The sequence below is a fragment of the Carassius auratus genome, unplaced genomic scaffold, assembly GCF_003368295.1.
Source record: "Carassius auratus strain Wakin unplaced genomic scaffold, ASM336829v1 scaf_tig00025369, whole genome shotgun sequence".
NCBI lineage: Eukaryota > Metazoa > Chordata > Actinopteri > Cypriniformes > Cyprinidae > Carassius > Carassius auratus.
This window is the reverse complement of record NW_020525411.1, coordinates 26,127-48,669: the sequence shown is the minus strand read 5'-3', so window position 1 is coordinate 48,669 and position 22,543 is coordinate 26,127. Positions and strand designations below refer to the sequence as shown.

The 22,543-nt window shown below is 35.7% G+C and overlaps 1 protein-coding gene and 1 long non-coding RNA gene across 2 annotated transcripts; one reads left to right on the top strand and one right to left on the bottom strand.

Annotated features, from left to right (window-relative positions):
- Window positions 1–5,000: 5,000 nt before the first annotated feature.
- Window positions 5,001–7,743, bottom strand: LOC113078332 (adenosine receptor A3). Its single transcript, XM_026250656.1, has 2 exons — window positions 7,233–7,743; window positions 5,001–6,116 (listed from the first exon to the last, which is right to left on the bottom strand). Exons 1-2 carry the CDS (start codon window positions 7,562–7,564, stop codon window positions 5,438–5,440), a joined length of 1,011 nt encoding a protein of 336 aa, XP_026106441.1. The 5' UTR covers window positions 7,565–7,743; the 3' UTR covers window positions 5,001–5,437.
- A 6,940-nt stretch (window positions 7,744–14,683) lies between these two features.
- Window positions 14,684–22,316, top strand: LOC113078333 (uncharacterized). The gene is made up of 2 exons (XR_003281483.1): window positions 14,684–14,911; window positions 20,634–22,316. It is a non-coding gene; the product is annotated as an uncharacterized LOC113078333 (long non-coding RNA).
- The last annotated feature ends 227 nt before the right edge of the window (window positions 22,317–22,543 follow it).

Below are 22,543 nucleotides of genomic sequence, written 5' to 3'. Positions count from 1 at the left end.
TAAACGTCTTTCCAGGGAAATGCAGTACTTTAGATTTAGCATTATTAGTGATATTTGCATCACTATTGCTCATACTAGGGATTAGTGACTCATCCTGGAACATTTCTGTTTGTGTTGAATTGAGGATACTGTGCTATTATTTGTTAAAGGAACACTCCACTTTTATTATTATTATTATTATTATTATTATATAGGCTCATTTTCCAACTCCCCTAGAGTTAAACATTTGCGTTTTAATGTTTTTGAATCCATTCAGCTGATCTCTGGGCTGGTTGTAGCGCTTTTAGCTTAGCTTAGCATAGATCACTGAATCTGATTAAAGCATCTCGCATCTCACTCAAAACTGACCAAAGAGTTTCGATATTTTTCCTATTTAAGAGTCTTCTGTAGTTACATTGTGGACTAAGACGGACAGAAAATGAAAAGTTGCGAATAATAGTCCTTAGCTAGTTTGTGTAGTTGCAGCAATAGCAGAGTTGTTGGGAACTATTTTCAGGCACTGAGTAATATCACTCGGCCTTCTGCACCCATGGTACGGCAGCAAAGATCATTGATTATTACTCTGGAATAAGAGTATAACTAGTTCCTAGCCATATCGGCCTAGAAAATTGCAACTTTTAATTTTCTGTCGGCCTTAGTACACTACACAAGACTCAAGTTTTAAATAGGAAAAATATCAAAACTCTTTTTTTGAGCGAGATGCTAACCGTCTAATCAGATTCAATGATCTACGCTAATCTAAGATAAAAGTGCAACTGCTAGATCCAGAGATCGGCTATATGGATTCATAAACGGTAAAACAAAACTTTTTAACTCTAGGGGAGTTGGAACATTTGCCTATTTTTATTTTAGTGATCCTTTAAGTGACCAAAGTTTGCTTGTCAGTCCCGACCTTTGTTTGCATACAAAGCATAATTAACAGTAGGTAGCTATTGCTTAAAAGCATTATGCAACACTCGTGCAAACCTTGTGGTAGGGACATCTCATCATGCGTAACCGTCTGTGCAGTTTTCCAGAGATTAGTGACAAGTGAACCATAAAGGCCTGAGTTGTCATGGCGACATTATGCATGCTGTCATCTAATTGAAGAGAGATCAACATATCAAGCACAAGTGCTTTCAGGCCGCACCCCGTAGGACTATTGACTTGAGTGGTAAGCATGATGCATAGAGCAGTGGTGAATATGTTTACAGACATCTTTTTAAATGGGAAGATTAAATGGGAATGTGCTCTAATAATGTCTGCAATTACATACAAACTACTGAACTGGTCTAAAAGTCATGAAATAAATTATTAAATTATTATAATAATATACTATAATAAGTAATTTATTTTTGCAGAAACCTTTTGAACAAATACATGGAATTCAGCAATTAAAAGAATGTAGTAAATAAACCACAGTGTCTTTGTGTGGTGACAAATAGAGAAGAGAGTGGTTAAAGATGAGTTTTGCAAAACCTGTGGTTCCTCCAGTACAGCTTTCGATTTGTTTTGGATCGTCTAATGAACATTATTGTCTGAACAATCGACTCGCAGGTATGCATGAGCACAGAATATTGAGCGGCCGTACGTTTTGAGCTGTGTTGTCATTTGCATCAAAATGAAATACTTCATATATATGCGTGGTTTCATAACTCCTGGTTTTTGTGCCACTGATGAGAATTGATTTGGAAATTGCTTTTCAACACTGTGCCAAAAAGGTCTATTTCATATTTTTCAACTTCACTCAGCAAAATGAACTCAAGCGATGTAAGGAAAAGTAATTATGTGTGAGAAGAACATCATAAATCCTGTGTATTCAGAGGCTGATATTACACCATACAGAGAAAGAATAAGAAGGCCTTTGGAAACTGAGACTTTTTCCAGAAATCCAGTAGTTCTCCCAGAGGAACGCTCCAAACGTTCCCTCAGCATTGTTCACTTCCACATGGCCCGATGCCAGTACATCATTTAAAGCGAATACAGAGGGAACGGCCAGTCTAATATACAGCAGAGTCCAGCCTTCTGAGGACACGCTGATCATCTCATTTAAACCTGGAGGAAACAGAAAGTATTAAAGGAATGTAATAAGTGTTATGAAGTAAAATAAATATTTAAGATCTTGCATTGTGATTCTGCTCTTGGTTAGGATCTTAAATATTTCTTTCTTTAGAAGAAGAAAAAAAAAGTATGTGAAAGGAGAATCTAAGTGTGTGAAAACAAAAATATATGTGTGTGAAAGGAGAACGTAAATTTGTGAGAGTAGAAATGTGAAAGGAGAATTTTAAGTGTGTGAGAGTGTCAGAATGAATTATGGCTTGTGCGGCCCCTCTTTATATGGTTATATATTCACACCTACATATGTATGGGTGTGGCGCAAATCCAAAAATACTACTGACCTTATTGTGTATCAGTCACTCCTCTCTTCTTTCTCTGCAAAGGTCTCCACTGCTAAAAGGACAACAAAATTTGTCTAACTCTCGCATGCCTTTTAAACCATTTTCCTTGCTCCCTTGTCCTCCTTCTCCCCTCCTGCTTCATCTCTAATAGCTGATGACTTTGCCACATTTTTCATTAAAAAAATTAAAAACATCAGTGCACAATTTTCCACACCACAATCAGTCAAGCTCATATCACCAGCAAACATACACTCATTTACATCCTTCTCTTCACTCTCTGAGGCAGAAGTCTCCAAACTCATCCTTTCTAATCATGCTACTACTTGCCCTCTTGATCCTATTCCATCTCATCTCAAGCCTTTTCTCCTGCAGTTGTCCATACTTATCTTGCTTGATCTGTCCGCTGCTTTTGTCACAATTAACCACCAGATCCTCCTGTCAACCCTACTGACAAAGTGCATCTCAGGAACCGCACTACCGTGGTTTGAGTCTTACCTTATATTTAAAAGTCCTTGCTACGTGTACTGTGTTTAAGCTAACTGAGACTTGTTATAGCACTTATATATCGTTGCTTTTTTGTTGTTTTTGATTGCTTCCATTGTCCTCATTTGTAAGTCGTTTTGGATAAAAGCGTCCACTAAATGAGTAAATGTAAATATAAAAAGGGCAGGGTTTGATTACTCAGGACTCATCATCCTTGGTACTAAACCTTTGTGGTCTCATGTGGTGAGCAACCGTGCATTTTGCTACATGGTAAATCTCACTTGGTATGTATGATGGGAGTTTTTTCATGTGTTTTAATGAGTGTAATATTGTAGATAATCTTTTTATGTTCAACAGGTGTAGCCACACATCCAGGGGTTTCCAGTAACTTGGTTGGAGATTAAATGTACATTAGTGATGTGACTGCACTCCTGCTTTGTTTTTAGTGTTTGTTTGGTAACTTTGTCTGTCTTGGTCTTGTTTTGGTTACCTTTGTTTGAATGGGTTATCTCTTCTTTTATTCCTTCTTGAGCAGTCATTCATTAACTTGTGAATTAGCTAGAAGGCAAGTATCTTTGGCCTAGGTCTGCCATTTGTTCCTCCCATTGGTGCATACGACTGCTCATTTTTATTTTTGTCTTTTGTTTTTCTTTGATTCTGCAAGTTGAATATTTGTGTATGTGGACTCCTTTTGGAGTAGATTGTTCTGTTGTGGCATGAAAGTGAGAATTTTGTATTAGTTTTTTTTTGTTTTATGTGTCTTAAAGTTTGTACCAGTTAACCATATTGTAATTTAGGGTTAGAAACTTTTAAAGCAGGGGTTGCAGTCTTTTAGCAGGTCTACCAATTTAACCAATTGTATTGCTTTCACAACTGTGTGTGTAGGTATGGTTTGAGGTAAAATCTAAAAGGCCCCCGCTGGCCATTTCTCTCCTACTGGTCACTTCTGTAACTGGTAGATTAGTGGATCTGGCTTGATTAAGATTGTGCTAAATATTTCATTTTTGTAAATTGCTTCATTTTTATACTTTGTCTATGTCTCCAGGCTCACACTGCCTTTGGCAAGAAACCTGTGTGCCCTTGTAAAGGGTTGTTATGTCCTGGTGTATTCCAGGTTGCCTACTCGACTGTATGATTTGCCTTGTTTTTGGTAATTTTCCTACCTGACCACTCATTGCCATATCTCAAAGACTTGGAGGTTGGTAAAAATGTTTTTTAAGGGCATTCTGCATTTACACCCTCCTTAACAGCTTCTTTCGTAGAAGAAATAAAGTGCGCAAATGAGGACTGAAACTCCATTGTGATGTGACTGTTCCTTTAAATGTAACAAATGTAAAAAGAGGTGCTCTACCAATAGAAGAGGTGCAATCAAAAACATATGAGCTAAACAAAGGTGCAAAGTTCAAGCTTTATGTATAAAACAAGATGTTTTATTATAGTTTGAACTTTGAACTTTTTCCTGTAAATGTAACTTATTTTTGTTGTTGAAATTATAAAATAAAGGATGTGAAAAACTACATTCACAGGTTCAGAATGACTCAGAATGATGTTAGTTTCGCTTCCTCTTTAATCGTGGCGACATGAGACAAGGGTCAATATCTCGAGAGAAGGCTTGTAGAAGTTTGATGGACTGTAATGGTAGCATGATACGTGACAAAAGTAAACTATTTCATATGGTATTTATGGATTTTGTATTATGTGTATATATAACCGCAATATGGATAACATCACGGTGAAGCTCACTGCTTTGGAAAGGAAATTGGAGGATTTGGAGACCAAAAAGACAATCATAGTGACCGTTAAATTGGAATGCGGCTACTAGACCAAAACAACTGGTATCTTATCTTCTTTAGACTCCACTCCCAGCTTGGCCTTGGCTGGATTTTCCCCTTGGAAAGCATGACAACGAGATGCTCTGCGTTCGATTGTATGTATGTTGTGTATGTATGGACAGGTTGATGGCTAATTTCGCTGGAACTTGTGACTAGTGACAATAAAGGGCTACTACTACTACTAAAAACCATTCAAATGAAACCCTAATTTTTCTACATGTTTTTGAAAGAAGTCTGATTCACAAAATAAAACTGATTCGGGAAAAAAAACAAAAACAAAAAAATATTTTTTTTTTTATTATAATATTTACAGTTCATGGAAACACGTTTCAACATAGTGGGGCAAGTTGTCACATAAAAAGTTAACAAATACATATAAATACATATATATATTTATATAAATGTATAAAAAAATATATCCCACAGATATTATTAATACATTATATACATATATATCATAAAGTATATTTATGAAAAACAATTAATCCTCTTCATTATACAGTTGATCCTTGTTTTTTTAGGTATCTTGGTGCAGTTTTAATTGTTAATTAATTTAGTACAAAAATACGATGACCCTAGAATTACAGTGTTGTTTTAATGTGAAATGTCAGAAAAATATAAAATTTTAGGAACTAGGCATTTGAAACCAACATACAATACCCGTGCTGGATAATATATACATATATTTTTTACTTTTGACTTCTATGGTCTCCCCTACTTATTGTACATGATTACAGATCAATGCTAACCGTCCTGATATGAAATCAAAACGACTTTTTGTTTTATTTTCATGCTGCATCTGGCGGTGCTGTTCGAGTTGCTGCTGACGTTGTTATCCAAAGTCTGGCTACTCTGATCTCCTTTCTGCTCCGAGCTTGTCAGCCTCATCAGGATGCGTTTATATGCCATCTTAATCTTAGGGACCTTGAAAGCGTACACTATGGGGTTAATGGCGGAGTTGGCGTGAGAAAGGAGGATGCCGATGTGAAAGGCGACAGGGGGAACATTGAAAACCTTGTAGTAATTCACCGTGTTGATTATGTGCAGAGGAAGCCAGCAAACTGCAAACAGAACCAGAACCAAAGCCAGAGAATTGGCCAGTTTCCGCTCCTTTTGGTAAAAAAACTTCACAGTGTGACTCCCGACTCCTTTTCTGAGCTGTCTGGATATCATATTGAAGAGTAAGAGGTACAGGATCATCATGATGATAGTGGGTGTAAGGATGCAAGCGAGGAAGTTGAAGTTGACCATGTAGGACATGTCTATGACTGTTATGAAATGACATGTAATAGTGGAGTTTTCAGCGGTTGTGGTGTCTTTTTTGTGCCATCCGAACATGGGAATGATACCTAGTATAAAAGCAGAGAGCCAACATACAGTGACGGCGGCCCATAAGTGCTTCTTTCTGACTTTACCTCTGTACCTGAAAATTAAAAAGATCATTTGAATTTGTTTTTATTAATAATTAAAAAAAAAAAAATATATATATATATATATATATATATATATATATATATATATATATATATATATATATATATATATATATATATATATATATATATATATATATATTTATTTACATAAATTATTATTATTATTATATATTATTGATACACATTTATTGTTAAAGATTATTTACAAAAAAATCCTAATGTCTTTGAAAGTCTCTTCTGCTCACCAAGGCTGGATTTATTTGACCAAAATAACAGTTTTCTATTGCAATATATTTTAAAATGTGGCTCAAGTGGTAGAGCATTGTGTTAGCTGTGCAAGGTTGTGGGTTCGATTCCCAGGGCACACATGTTACGTAAAAAATGTATAGCCTGATTGCACTGTAAGTCGCTTTGGATAAAAGCATCTGCTAAATGCATAAATTTAATTTAATTATTCCTGTGACTTAAAACTGAATTTTCAGCATCATTCCTCCAGTCTTCAGTGTCACGATTCTTCAGAAATCATTCTAATATGATGATTTGCTGCTCACAAAATATTTAACATTTCAAACATTTCTGATTATTATCAATGTTGAAAACAGTTGTGCTGCTTCATAGCTTTATGGAAACTTTGATATATTTTTGTTTTCAGGATTCTTTGATGAATAGAAAGTTTAAAAGAACTGGATTAATTTGCAACATTAGTTTTGTAACATTATACATTTCTTTCCTTTTAATTTTGATCAGTTTAATGCACCCTGGCTGAATTAAGTATTCATTAGTACTTCTTAAAACATTATTGACCCAAAACTTGAAATCAGTTGGGTCTTGAAAAGTGAGCATTAATACTTGAAAATGATAGAAGATTATAAAAAGATTTCTGTGAAATAAATACATTCCTAATGTACTATAAGATTGTAAATGGGGTCCATCTAGATTTTATGCTGACTTATTGAATTGTTCAAGTTTCAAGTTACATGTTATCTCTGAGATCGACAGTATTTGATTTCCTCTTTATCAGCAAGCTTGATCAGCTCTACCATCACACCAGCAAGTCTTCAAATATGCATTGCAAAAAAAGCACGACTATTAAAAGTTCAGACCTGAGAGGGTTATAAACACGCAGGAAGCGGTCCACAGCGATGGCCAGCAGGGAGTGAACAGAGGCCTGGGTCAACACAATGACCACACAACTGATGAAGAGACAGCAGTGGAAACTAGTCTTCAAGCGTCCATCAACCACCACAGCGAAAGGCACAGCAACTGCCCCCACCAGAAGATCAGCCACCGCCAGAGACACAACGAAACAGAACGTCGTCTGACTCAAAGCACGGCACGACCACACGGCCCAGATCACCAGCATGTTCCCCAGGCAGCATCCTACAGCGATGAGCACCTCCAGGGAAGTATAGATCACCTTCTCACCATCAGCCATGATGAAAATAAGCACAGGAACTCCACAGGAACTTACTTAAAGTAGTGGTGGTTTAAATAGGAAGTTGTCTGCACACATGCTGAACCAAACTCGCTCAGTCACACGAAAATAATTTTTTGCATGATCAGTACTTTGGAGTAGCTTAAATAGTTAAATAGTGGTTTTGTTGTTGTTCTTTTTTGTTTTCAAAATGTAAAAATGAATAAAGAAAATGTTTTAGAAGTTTGAAAAAGAAAAGTTAAAAAACTAAATATTTAAAATATTTTTTTAATTACATTTTAAAATTAAGATGAAATGTGTGTGTGTGTGTGTGTGTGTTGTTGTTGATTTCAGCAAGACCACATTAAATTCATCAAAAGTGATGGGAAAAGTACTTTTGTTGATTTATTTTAAAAATATACTGCACTTTTCAACTTTCTGTTCATCCAAGAACTCTGAAAACATATAATCACAGTTTTCACAGAAATATAAAGAAGCACAACTGTTTTCAACAGTGATAAGAAATGTTGGTTTCTATTTGAGAGAAACTTTTTAGAGCACGATTTAAACATTTTAGATATCTTAATGTTTTCATATTTTAAAACCGATTCAAAAATCAAAGTTATTTTTAAATTATAATAATATTTCACAATTTTACTGTATTTTTAATTAAATAAATTCAGCGTTAGGTAACATAAGACTTATTTCAAAAATTTCACCAACACCAAACATTTCAACAAAAATATGTATATTTATGATTATGCATTTTTAAGACATTTTTTGGCATTTGCATTTGCATTCAAGGTAATGTTTTGGCTATAGGTTTGATCAAGTGCATTCCCTGTGAATCAAACCCATGATCGTAGCATTGTTTGACCTATCTATAAATTTATAAATATTATGTGCTTGGATTTCTCTACTGGCACCGAAAGTATAACAATAGGCCTATACATACACCCTTATGTGGTGTACCATTAAATTGTGACTAACCTCGTTGCTAGTAAAGCAGGAAGCTGTGGTTTGATCAATTCAAGAAGTATGTTACTTACATTGCCATTTGCTCTCGAGCTACTGTAGGTATGCAGTGATCAAAATCGATCGATTGATTGATTCAGTCAGTCAGTGAGTCATGTTCTTGGTATTATTGTGCATGATTAGGCTATATGCTATTGTGAAGAAGTAAAATAATCTATTAAAAATGTAATGATATCTCAGCATCTAAAACTAATTTTAAGTAGCCTAATTATTTGAAAAGCAAGTAGCTTTGGGATATCTCCTCTAACTTATTCATGTCAATCATAAAGAGTAAGTTTTTATTTTTCCGTAACTGTTAGGTCTTGTTGTTATCAGAAATGTGACGTTTGCAATTCACCCGAGAGACAAAAGTATGATTAAGCAAATTTAATTTGCCCTCATACTTCTCTATTCCTATGAAACAGCAAAATGACTGCAAAACTCACTCTCTTCAATGTCAAAAATGACTGAGACGACCAATCTGATTGGCCTGTTGTTTTCTGAGTGACGCATGGCCAGGCCAACCACAGGTAATTATGAAACAATGTCTGTGCAAGTGCATGTGTGTAAAACAACAAAATAACAATTTATATATAATCATTTTGTAATTGTATATAAATTGTTGTGTTTTATTGAAGCTGGAACAATAATGTAGCTTTTAAAATAGTTGCTTTTTGAAATGGAAGTGTATATACATCTTCAACATGACATGCTAGAGTTTGTCTTTACCTCCTTTATCTCCTCTGAGCGAGAGTGTAACGTTACAGGTCCGCCGATCTGGTTTCGTGGTTAAAGATAACCTTTTCGACATGTTTCAGTGCTGTTGTTGCTCAATGCTCAGAAATGGCTGGGACATGATGTTATCTGGGGGTTTGACAGAAGGAGATTGGGACGGTAGGCGGAGCTCGGGGTGGTGACTGAAGGAGGTGACTGTGTAGTTCTGACGTCAACTTTTTATGGAAGTCCCAATGGTTCGTGAAAAATTATAGCTACTTTATGCAGGCTGTGTGCATTTTACTGTAGCCTGACTGTTTTGAAATGTATATGGTAGTTAAATAGCCCCTAGACCTCAGTAATTGTAAAAAAAAGGAAAAAAGGTTTTTGCTCACTTATATTTATATTAGGCTATATTTTGTGTTATATATTTTTTTGTTGGAGAGCTGATATTCAAAATATGGTAATATGGAATTTTCTTCATTTAAAACTGGAAGTAAAGGGAAAGTTTAGGATTTTTTTTATGTAAATTGATTAAGAAATAGTTAGGATTCTCTGCTATCTTCAGACAAAATCAATTTGTACAGATTGACTTTGAAGCTCAAGATTCTCTGTATAATATTCTAAAATGTATTAATAACATTTACAGTTAGACTTTTAATTCAATTAGTTTTTCTTGTAATGACAAATATTTAAATTATGTTTATTATTATTATAATATATTATAAGCATCATATATTTATATAAATGTTTTCTTATAAATAATTATTATATGTGAAATATAAGCATTTTCAAACCCTTATGCAAAATGACACTTGCAATGTTCAGCACAATGTGGCATTAAATTAAAAGATATGCATTATGCATTTTTAGTCCACGGGGGGAGCCAGTGACATCACTGACTCATTAGAACAAATACAGACCAAAGAAAAAGGGATTGAATTCACTTGTGTGTGTGTCTAAAAAAAAAACTCATCTAATAGAATCTTACTGAGGTTGCAGTTACACTGTTATGTCAGTAGGGCGCCTCAAAGCACCACAATCAAAGTCTGAGAGTAACTGTGTGACGTCTGAAGAATGGCTGATTGTGAATATTAGTGCACGTGTTAATAACATATCGGCAGCATACAGCAAATATGTACCTGCAGTAATTTGCTAAATAAGTTGTTTAAATAAAAAATTAAGATTCATTGTGAAGTAGATGTATGAGATGTTATTTTTGACCATCGTAATATCTATGCTATGTGCATAATATTATTTTTAGAATTAGTCACTGAAAGCATCACTATTTACATTTTACATACATTTAGTTATTTAGCAGATGCTTTTATCCAAAGCAACTTACAAATGAGGACAAAAGAAGCAATCAAACCAACAAAAAAAGCTGTAATATTTAAGTGCTGTGACAAGTCTCAGTCTAACGTGTGTGTGCGTGTGTGTGTGTGTGTGTATAAACACACTACTACTCAAAAGCTTTTGAACAGCAAGATTTGTAATGTTTTTTTTTTTTAAATAGGTCTCTTCTGCTCACCAAACCTGCATTTATATGATCCAAAATACAGCAAAACAGTAATATTATGAAATATTTTTACTATTTAAAATAACTGTTTTCTAAAATGTATTTATTGTTGTGATGTGCAGCTGTATTTTCAGCATCATTCCTCCAATCTTCAGTGTCACACGATCCTTCAGAAATCATTATAATTTCTGATTTGCTGCTCAAAGAAACTTTGACTAAACTATTATTATTTAAAACAGTTGAGTATACCTTTTTTCACGATTCTTAGATGAATATAATTACATATTTATAAATTATATAAATTAATACTTTTAAGACATTTATGGTACAAAATATTTCTGTTTCAGATAAATGCTGCTCTTCTGAACTTTCTATTCATCAAAGAATACTGAAAAAATTCTACTCACTAGTTTTTTTTTCTTTTTTTTACATAATAATAATAATAATAAAAATGTTTTTTGAGTGGCAAATGAGAATATAAGGATGATTTCTGAAGGATCATGTGATACTGAAGACTGGAGGAATGATGCTGAAAAGACAGCTTTATATATATATGTGTGTGTGTGTGTGTGTGTGTGTGATAAATAAAACAAAATAATTTGAATGTGCTTTATTAAGATGATCAAAACATTTGCAGTATACAACAGCATACAAAAAGACATTCTGAAATCTCAAATAAAAATAAATCCTATTAACAATTGAAATCGAATACAAATTAAAGTAACAGTGCCAAATAAACTAAGAATTAAACAAACTGTAATAAAAACTGTACGAAACTTTGATAATAGTTTTATTTACCACTTTTTACAGACCGGTTAAAGATCTCTTGGTATTCGTAACGGTGTGTTTTTACGGTCGCTCGCTGAGTCTCTCAAGGAAGGCAATAGACTGTATAGTTTTCATCTGAAGAGGATGAGATCCTTCCCACAAACTATACAACCTACTACCTCAGCTTGTAGAGACACACAGTTCAGAATGAAGTGTTTCCCGCAGGTTCTTCAGTAGACAGCTGGTTAATCTGTCTCCGTAAGAAAGACAGTAGATTGTATAGTTATCTCAAAGGGAGGTTTAATACTCCACAACTATTCAATCTACTACCTCAGCTTTACAGGGACAGGAACAAACACGCCGCTCGTTCAGTTTCTTCACCCAGTCTACACAGGAATCAAAGAAAGAGGGAGGGAGAAAAACGATTTACATTTTACTCATAAAGTCATACAAAATTACATGATAAATTTGTTGCATTTTTTATTTATTTATAAAATGTATCTAAAATGTATATTATTACTTGCTTTATTATTATTACTTTATTTTACAATGATTTCAGTTTGTTCATTAATTCATAAATACATACATTTTAACATATGATAAATGCATATGATTTTTACTTGACAAAAATCAAAGAAAGTATCAAAAATAGAAAATGTAACACTGGCTCCACCTCTGAATTTCTAAGTTTGCTGCAGTTTGCTGACCTTCAGGGTGCAGAAGGAAATTTGGTCCGTTGTATTTCCTTCTTTATCTCTTCCTGATTTTGCTTTTAAAAGATTAGTGCAACAACTACAAGTCAGCAATAGCAGCGGCCTAATTTGTTCAACTCTCTGGCACGCAGCACTCCTGGCATGAAGCAGAGGTGAGCCGCACCAGGAAATAGAGCCTGTTTTCTCACAACTGGCTCTTTGCACTCTTCACACGCCTGGGGTGTTGCATGTCGTTTAATCGCCTGAAGTTAATCGCTGCATTTGAATGCAGTTTTCCCAGCTGTCTGTTTTTAAATAATGCTACGTATTGTCTGCTAGCAAAGCATGAAAAGGAGGGAAAAGGACCAAACAAAATGGCAGCCTTCCTGCCGTCTTAAACCAGCGAGCAGTTGAAGGTCAAAAACATGTGTGAAGATGAAACCTCAAGAAAGGGGAATGAAATCACTCATATTCTTTATGTTGTGCAGAAGGAACTGTAAATATACTGTGAATATATCACAATGCTAAAATCGAAACCTTTAGAACCCTAACAAAATGACTGTAGCAGTACCGTGTTTCAGTTACAGTAAAACCACGGTACTGTGTGATTAACAATAAAAAGGTAAGGTTTAATAAAAAATAAATAATTTAATCCATTTATATGATTTCAGTACAGTAGTGGACACACCATGATACTTTTTAGAGACTTTTTATTATAGGCACATACATTTTAAGAATCTAAATCCTGACAAATGATGTAGGATCAAATAAAAAAAAATAAATAATATAATGTGTGTTTTTCCCGCTTAATATTTTTCTTGAAACCATAAATTTTTTTCCGGGATTCTTTAATAGAAATGTCAAAGGAGCCAATTTTAATTTGTATTTTATTAAAAAAAAATGTAAATGTCTTTACTGTCACTTTTGATCAATTCAATGCATCCTTGCTGAATAGAAATATTAATGCTGTTTTCCAAATCAAAATATTAGAATGATTTCTGAAGAATCATGTGACATTGAAAACTGAAGTAGCCTAATGATGCTGAAAATTTAACTTTGATCACTGGAATAAATGTACAAATATTTTCAGATAGAAAACTGTTATTTTAAATTGTAATAATATTACATGCTTTTTTTTTTTACTGTATTTCTGAACAAATAATTGCTGGCTTGCAATTGTAGTAATGCATATGGAATACTTGATTCTGATTGGTCAATTGCAGCATTTTGTGGTCAGATATTTGTGTGTAACGATGCTAACATTAATGATGCTAACATTATTGTACAGGTACTGTATAACCGGCCTTAATAATGAACAGTCAGATTATCACAAAACAAACTTGTTCAGGGTGAATCAAACCTGTTTTAGTCACTCACAATTATCTGCTCACTGAAGAGTAGCCCATATTTATATATATATATGAAAAAGAAATGTAGCATTATTATAATGGCAGTTAATCTACACAGATGATGGCCACTCCAGCGTGATGGTGGTGAGGTCAATGCCTGGCAGACGGGGGTCACCATTGACTGGTGAAAGAATGGACTGCCATGGCAAAGGGGCGGGACGGTGGCATCATGTCTTTGCATAAATTAGCATGTGAACTGCAGGACATTAACATTCTGAATTCCTCTTTGGCCTAATTAATGGCAGTGATTGAAAGGTTTTAGCCTGGCATTTGGCCGAGACAGTGGGGCAGCGTGAAAAAGATTTGGCGGAGAGTCTCAGAAATGTAGATGTAAATGTAGAGAGCTGAGAAATAAAAAAAAAGTGATGCACTGCAAAATAAATAAATAAAATTTCTTAAGTAGAATTTTTGTTTTGTTTTTCCGTACAAATATCTAAACATTCTTACATCAAGATACATTCACTTTATAAGCCAAACGACTTACAATATTACGTCTTGTTTTCTTAAAAAAAAAAATAATTTACCAAATTTGTTTTTTTGTTTTAAATTTTTATAATTGTTTGCTTCATCGTAATTTAAAGCTATGTGAACACACACACACACACACAAAATAACTGACATGAATCGGATATGATAAATGGGTCAAAAAAATAAAAAGGGAACAATTGTACATTTGTGGGCAAAAATAGCTCATAAATGTTTTTATTATTAAAATATTATTGAACAAGAATATATTACATTGATTTTCCTGAAGTTAAAACAAGCATTTCAAGGCTTCAAAGTTACCAAGTGTGACCCAAAAATGAAGAGGTCCAGAGGGTTAAAACAAGAAAAACATCTGCCAGTGGGGTCATAGTTTTAAATCTCATATAAATGTATCTTGATTTTAAAATTATTAGATGTTTTCAGAACAAAGAAGACAAAATCCTTTTTTGCAGTGTGCATTTGAAATGTTTATATATATATATATATATATATATATATATATATATATATATATATATATATAGTGCTAACGATTTTTGTTGATTGCAGCAGAGTCCGATGTAAGCATGTTGCTAAGTTAACTTGCTACTTTAAAAAGCACAAATATTGGGTGAAATAATTTTTTTTATTCGATTTTAGGTTTTACTTTTTAGTATTAAATAAAATTTATGTTTATAATCATTATTTCCCCCTGTCTTTCAGCTCGTTGCAGTGCATTCTGGGATTGCCTTACTCAGGAAGGACACCAGATTCTGGCCAAAACAAGGTACTTTATGATTTCAGTTTTTTTTTTTTTTTGAGTGTGCTTATAATACATAAAATGTTTGGTGGGTTTATCTGGTCTCATGGCCTTGTTTGACATTTTTCTCGGATCTCAAAAGGGCTATTTGTTATTTCATCACAGTATATGGACCATGCCTCACTGAGTCCATGGATCATTACACAAAGTAATGGCTATGTCAACATGAGGCTAAATCTTCATGTCTTGTGAGAGTAAAAGGCATTATAACTTAAAATCTCTCCTTCACCAGAAAGCCGATTCACATATGTATAACTCATCATATCTGCGATTCAAACAGCATTTGGTTTAACATATTGGTCAATGAGCTATCTGTGATAAAATGGTGAAAACTAGAAGACGTTTGTCAGTGGAAGTGGTTTGGTTAAACCCAAAGATGTTTGTTTTATGTCACTTCCTCAAGAGTTTAGATCAATTAAATGTATTTCATTTTAAATTTCATTTAGCTGTAGAATGCAAACACAATATAATTTGCACACAAATGCTTTTACATTTCACATATCATTTCAAAGAATCAAGTAATGCATTTAATAAATGTGAAATTTTTAAATAATTGAAATATTTTATAATTTTTTATAATATATATATGCCTGTGTTGTTGTTGTGTGTGTGTGTGTGTGTGTGTGTGTAAGTTTTAGAAATAAATGTGTTGAATTAAGCTTAAAATCTGTTTTATATTTAATGCAAGAAAACATGTAACCAATATGTTGTCTTAATCTTTCAATTCCACACACACACACACACACACACACACACGTGTATATAAAACGGATCTGTTTTCTAAATATAAATTTCCTCTTTAGTCTACCTTAAAATACATTTTGATAAAAGATTATGAAGACAATTTTTTATTTTCTTTTTTGGTTAACATGCACCTATGCATCTCAAACAATGAGACTAAATTGTGCATTTAGAAACAAAACAGGGTAAAATTAGATTTTTCCTGGTGCTTTATGAAACCTTAAAACACCAATAATGCTCTTTTATCCTCATTTGTTGAAATTTTTAACAAGAAAAGCCACAAGTACTGCAGTAAAGCATTGCGTTGATGAACTTTTTTAGCATGCTTGCGCTTTAAATATCATGTAAATGTAATTAAATGCATTGTGACCATTACTAAAGTGAGTAAATATAGTCCTACCTGCTCATTTGAAGTGGGATGACACTTCACTTCCCACATCTGAATTAGTAAAATCGTCCATTTATGCAATGTGTTTTAACCCACGGTTGTGCAGTGGTGCAAATCCAGAGGTCTTTTCAACATGCTTATCATTTGCAGCGACCCATGACAATCTGCAGTACTTCAGCACTACGTCCTGGATGCAAAAATAGCAATTCTAAACAGGAAGTGCCTGTTGACCTTATTTGCGTATGCGTTCAGTGTAAGTTCAGCACTTATCATTAGCGATAGCTGTATTGAAAACAGATGCAGCTTGCAACATTCGGCAGTGCAGTTGCACAAATAGTTTTGTCATGTACTTATTGAATAAATAATATTATTGGAGTTTTTTTTTATAAAACACTGAAACCAGCACTAAAAAATTAATTAATTTCTGCATTGGAGTTGCAAAAATAATTATTGCTTCCAAATAGGTTTCCTTGAACACCGCCTGCGTGTTTTATTTGCTCAGAAAACAGATCGCCCTGCCCACAAACTCACACCATTGGTTTGAGAGGGACAAGATTATCTCTCTCTCAAAAAAAAAGAAAAGAAAAGAAAAAAAAAAACTATTTGTTATTTTTCAGGGAAATCAAAGTCTGAATAGCTTACTTATAGTTGTCACTTTGACCAAAGACAGAAGAAAGTACTGCATCATTGAAAATACTACTTTTGCATGTGGCATGTGCAAGTAAGAAGCCATGTGCTTTCGAAAGCGCATAACTTGATCTGTTAACTCTTTCTTTCCGATACCTTGAGACAAATGTGATCATCCGAACTGCTACAGAAAGAGACCTCGAATCACATTAGTGACAAATACCTGCTCTGGTGAGTGTCAGGCAGCCGTAATTACAGCTGGATGTCCAAGGCTTCAGCTGCTATCCACAAGGCTCTTTTTCTTCATAATATGATGCTGTTTGTGATGTTATTGCTTCAGAATTGCAGGTGATTACCAAATATTTTTCTCGATAACAGGTCTGTGACTTTGTTACCACACCAACACAAAGAGAGAAAGAGGGAGCGAGGGAGGCAGCTCAAAAATAGCAGGAAGTAGAGGCCAGAAAAAAAAAAAATCAAGTAACGTGACAAGTTCATCTGAGGATAGTGAAGGAGGGGTGGAGGAAGTGTTTTCATTTTTTTCCTCTATCACTCCGCCCCCCTCCTTACTGCATTTTTTCTTACTCTGTTTCCTCTTTGTACAGTGTTCAGGGCAGTTTTCACTTACAATAGTTTCATCGTCTCTAAAAAAAATATGACTCTTTGTTGACTGCGTTAATGAACTAAAAGTAGTGAGGTGCTTTGGAATGCAACTGTAATTTATAATCAAAATGGCATAAATAATCTCCAAATGTGTTTTTAGTTCAATCGTAGATGAACAAAGACACATCAAGTGTGTGTTTTACTATTATTTGGGTTATTATTATTTGTTGTTTACACCATTCTTTTCTGTTCTTCTCAGTCTTAGTCACATCTAAGGCTCAGTTCCAACTTTCAGTTGTGGTGTACCACTTATAAGCCAACCTAGAAGTAACAAACAACGATTATGAAGCTTTTTGCACCAGCTTTAGCGACTGTAGGGTTAATTTTCTTCTCCTGGCATAGTTTGGCAGGTAAAGCGCTGCTCTTTGTTTTGAAGGCCTCAGACGAGTAACTTAGCAAAAAAGAGCATATTTACCCTCGGCCGTACTGTAAATAGCAAACCGCAGGTTTGTATAGCTTCTGAAAACATGTTTTAAAGCTATTATGCAAACAGGTTGCATGAAAAAAGAAACCATGGTCATGCACTGTCGCAAGACAAACAAAGCAAATAAAACCAAGCAAAATCACACATTACTTTTGCTCAAACACATTTGGAGATTAACTAAAAATATCTGTTCTTTATGAACAAAAAAAATGTTTAATGTCTCATCGGAAAGAAACAAAACACGCGCTATCATGGCGGCGGCAGATCAACGACATGTGCTGGAGGAAGATGAGGGTGAGGAGCGGCGAAAGTCGGAGCAAAGCGACGTTATTGCAACAAAAGAATGTTAAAAATGAAAAATAAGGATTCAAATGGAAATCAAATGCTGGAAGTACCTGAGCCAAGGCTTTTCACGGGACGTCGCGGGAGACTCTAGATAGGGTAAAAAGTGCAACTGAACTGTACGACGACCAAAAAATAAAAAACAGCAGGGAAGAAGAAGGAAGAGGAGAGACCGTTTCCACGTCGCTCGCAAGACAAGGGGAAAAGCAGAGAGAGAGGTGTGCGAGGAAACAGCCCTTCTCACACAAACCCCTGCCAAAGCCGAGCAGATTCAGCTATGCCCTCCTATTCGCCTGCCCACTTCAGCCCCGCTGCCAAGAGAGAGAGAAAGACAGAGAGAGAGAGGGCACAACAGCATGAGAAAGGAAAAGAAAACAAGGTGGGGACTTTTGTGACCACCTTGCATCTCGCTCTTTGGCTTCATCTGTTGTTGTTGGGTTAGATGCCAGCCCTCGATGTTTAATACCTCTGTATTACCTTAATACCTCCTAAACACCATCACCTGGCCTGGACCCGGAGGGAAGGAGTGGAATTGATCCCAAACCAAGAAAAATGAGCAAATCTTAACCTATTTCTCAGAAGCGTGGCGTTGCTTAAAGCAGCGACAGAAAATGTTGATATCAGGATCATGTACTTACTCAGAGTGCCAAATTGAGTCGAAGATATGACACACGTCCTGCAAAAAAGAGTTAAGGCTCCCGAAAGAGTCTTTTGTCAGCATTTGGCATCTGTCCTAGTTGCAAGCCTTTCGATTCCTGTTTTACAGAAGTCATTCGCAGCATCTTTAGCTGTCCTTCCACTGCCGGCATGTTTCATGCATTATGCATTGATGTTTATCCGTAGGCATTCGTGCACATCAACTTTTGTTAGTGCCTTTGCTATGTTCAGATTGAATCAAACGTCTGGATACTGAAAGACAGTCCACGATTGTCAGCTTTTCCAGGTGAAACTAATTCAAGGTTTTTTATAAAAAAAAAAAAAATACTTTGAGTCATTTTCAAAGAGATCTTGCTGTGCTGAAGCAGGAGGGCAGAGTGAGAAAGTTAAACCCGAGGCGCCAGGACAAAGAGTGCGAGACAGCGTCTTGTCACAGGAATTGTGGTGAAAATTTGCAGTAGCGCTGTACTTTATCCTGCTCAGCTGTGGAGAAAGCATGTCTCAGCCAGACCAGTGCAATAATCACCCACTGTCACCCTTCCAAAAAGTGTGCCGTCGCTTTCCTGACGGGGCAGAGATGGTGACAGAAAGAAAGAGAAAGATTTGCAGTCGTACTTTCTTCCTTTCCTTTCAGGCATTGTCATGGGCAGCACAGTGTGTGACGTCAGCACCCCCCTTTCGTCCTTTTGTTATTTGTCCATTTATTTCTCAAAGTACTGTCCTCATGTCACATTTTCTCCCACTTTTGCTGTGTAAACTCTCTGGAGGAGAAGAAAGAACCGTTTCTTGATGCCCAACTTGGGGAGAGAGAGAGAGAGGGACATGGATATAAATAAAGCACAAGCGCAAGTGAATAGAGAAAGAGAAGCTGCCCTTACAAATCTCTCAGTCTGTCTTCCTGCCTTCCGACCGGAGCGCTTGTAAAACTTTCAGCTGTGGCGTCCAGGGCCAGCCTCCATTGGCACCGGTTCAAGAAGAGAGCTGGCTGCGTCTAAAGCTCCCGCTGACTGTCTCGGAGGAAGACGAGCTCACAGAGAGAGAGAGAGAGAGAGAGAAAGGGGGTCAGGCTGGTACCCATGAGAAGGGTGTTGGTGCGGACAGTAGGTCAGGGTAAGGGGGGTGGCAGAGGTGGCACATGTGCCAACGGCAGCTGCTCTGGGAGTTCAGACAGGGTGCATGAACCAGAGTAGAAAGAGGACACTCTGCATTTCAAAGTTCTCCATTACTGGTGATGCTCTGAACTCAACACGCTTAAAAATAAAGGTTCCAAAGGGGGTGGAGGGGTTCATAACAAAGTCATAGAAGAACTGTTTCTGGTTCCCCAAAGAGCCAGTTCTTAAAAGTGACAAACGTTTTGTGCAATGGAAAGATTTCATGAATGTTAAAGGTTGAACCATCAGTGTCAGTAAACTTTCTTTTTAAGAGAGCGGGACAATCTTCTGTGCACTTTCTGCAATGTGGCATTGTGAAACATCTTATATTTTGCAGAAAAATTATTGATTGTATACTACTGGCCCTTTGGAACGCACCTTTTTAAATGTATGTAATTATACATTTCAAAGAAATGTATATAAAATATTTTATACAAAAGTGTGTATACACAAAGTGTATAATTACATACATTTTACATACAAATTACATACAGGACTGATTGCACCAACTAGGACATTGCCATTGAGCTAAATGAATGCTACATGATATCTCCTTCAGGTATATTAGAACTCCTTAGGTCAGACTAAGCAATGTTTTGAAACATGTGTTTAGACTCCGCTTAAACTTGTCTAATGTTGTATGAGTTGTATATTAAAAAGCAAGTAAAATAAATCTTTATTCTTTATTTATTTCAGGGCTTTATTCCACCTCAGTTCTACATGTGACCTCATCTGACAGTGCTCTAGATGGCAAATTGGCTCTGATAGACAGATAGTCTGGCCTTTTTCTGAGAGACCTCGCCAAATGGCCCCAACTGCCTTAATGACACATAATGGCTGGAGCTAAAGGACGGCTGCTGGGGGAACGTCCTAGGCTCATTACTCAAGTGCTGGGGGGGGGGTCTCTTCAGCGCCAGCAGCTGAAGGACATGGCCTCTCCCACAGGAGCTATTACCCAGAGTCCCTCCACACTGATGTCATCCTGTGTAACGCAACGCTGAAGCTGTTCACTCCCCCCATCTGTATGCAGTGACATTCATGTGAAATAAGCATCCAATGAGAGCCACTTGATTTTAGGAATACCATCAGAGGCTTGTCACCTGCTTTGTACAACTGGGCAGGCTTTGGTGACTGCCAATGTAGTCTTTGCACATTTACACATTAAATTAAGATCATGTTTCCAGTTTTCTTTCGGTGCGATGTCAGAGGTTCTTGCTGTGAATTATCACATGATCTTTAAGAGTCGTTCTGGGTAATCAGTCCCTGACAAAACCGCATAAGTTTGAGTTAACTGTTTATTGACCAGCTGGTGAAGGTTTGGCATAGTCATTACATTGCATAACAGGGACTGAGCAAAAGTATAGACAAAGTATAGACGTATTAGTATTATGTGATTTCTATGGCAAGCATTACTGTAACATCGGTCACATTTTCTGAAGAAAATAAATCAAGACACATTAGCAAGCACCCAGAAAAACAGAAAATAAAAGAAAGAGAAAGAACAATATTAACATTTCAACAGAAAGATAAAAATCTGTTTTCAATATAACAAAGCTTTATTGAAAATACATAATTTTGAAATACATACGCAGTGGAAAGCTTTATTGAAAATACATAATTTTGAAATACATACGCAGTGGAAAGCTTTATTGAAAATACATAATTTTGAAATACATACGCACTGGAAATTTTAACTCATCAAGCTTTCTAGTGATTTCACACGAGGATGCCATTGGATCAGTTTTGTCAATAAGATTATTGTAGCCAAGGTCAAAATATTCATGGAGAAATCTGATCTTAGATCAGCACTATGATGCGGTTTCAGTGGCGGGACTCTGGTAGGGCACAGCAGAACATCTACGGGCACATCTATACGGTGAAGTGGCATCCTTTAAATCGCTTTAGATACAAGTATCTGCCAAGTCCATAGTTAAGGTTAGTGATCAAAAAAAAAAAACACACTCAGAACTTAGCAGCTGCATAGCAATGACCTGATAACATCTCATAACATTCAAGGAACTACTTGTAACTTTGCACTTCCAACCACCTAAAATACTACAATATAGGAGTTTCCTTCCTATACTATTACCCAGTGTTCTGGCTGAGGCCATCACTTTAGGAAATCTTCTATTCTGTGAAAGGAGGATACTTTCAGACTGTATTTCCCTGTGTGTGTACATCTGCTGCTGGAACTAGCATTTGTTTTACAGTGTGAGGCAGTATCCTGTTGCCTTTGTTTTGTTTGAGTCACACACACACACACACGCACACACACACACTTGTGGATCCCTCAGGAGTGTGTGCACTCCTCTGACCCACATCTCCATGGGTTGTCCTCATTGTTTGTGATGGTGTGTGTGAGTAATAAAGCCGCTGGAGTGAAGTCACATCCTTAAGTAGCTGTTCTTCTGCTTCTGCATTATTTCACAAAACAGTTTCAGTGTGTAAAGATAATAAATAACTTAAGTAAATATAAATTTACGATATGTGCTATCTTTTTTTGTTATTATGTATATAAATATGAACCAAAATAATGTGTAATTTTTTTAACCTCAGAGGTTCAAGAGAAGCATCCCCGGTGCTCAGTTACATTTGTTATAAACTTG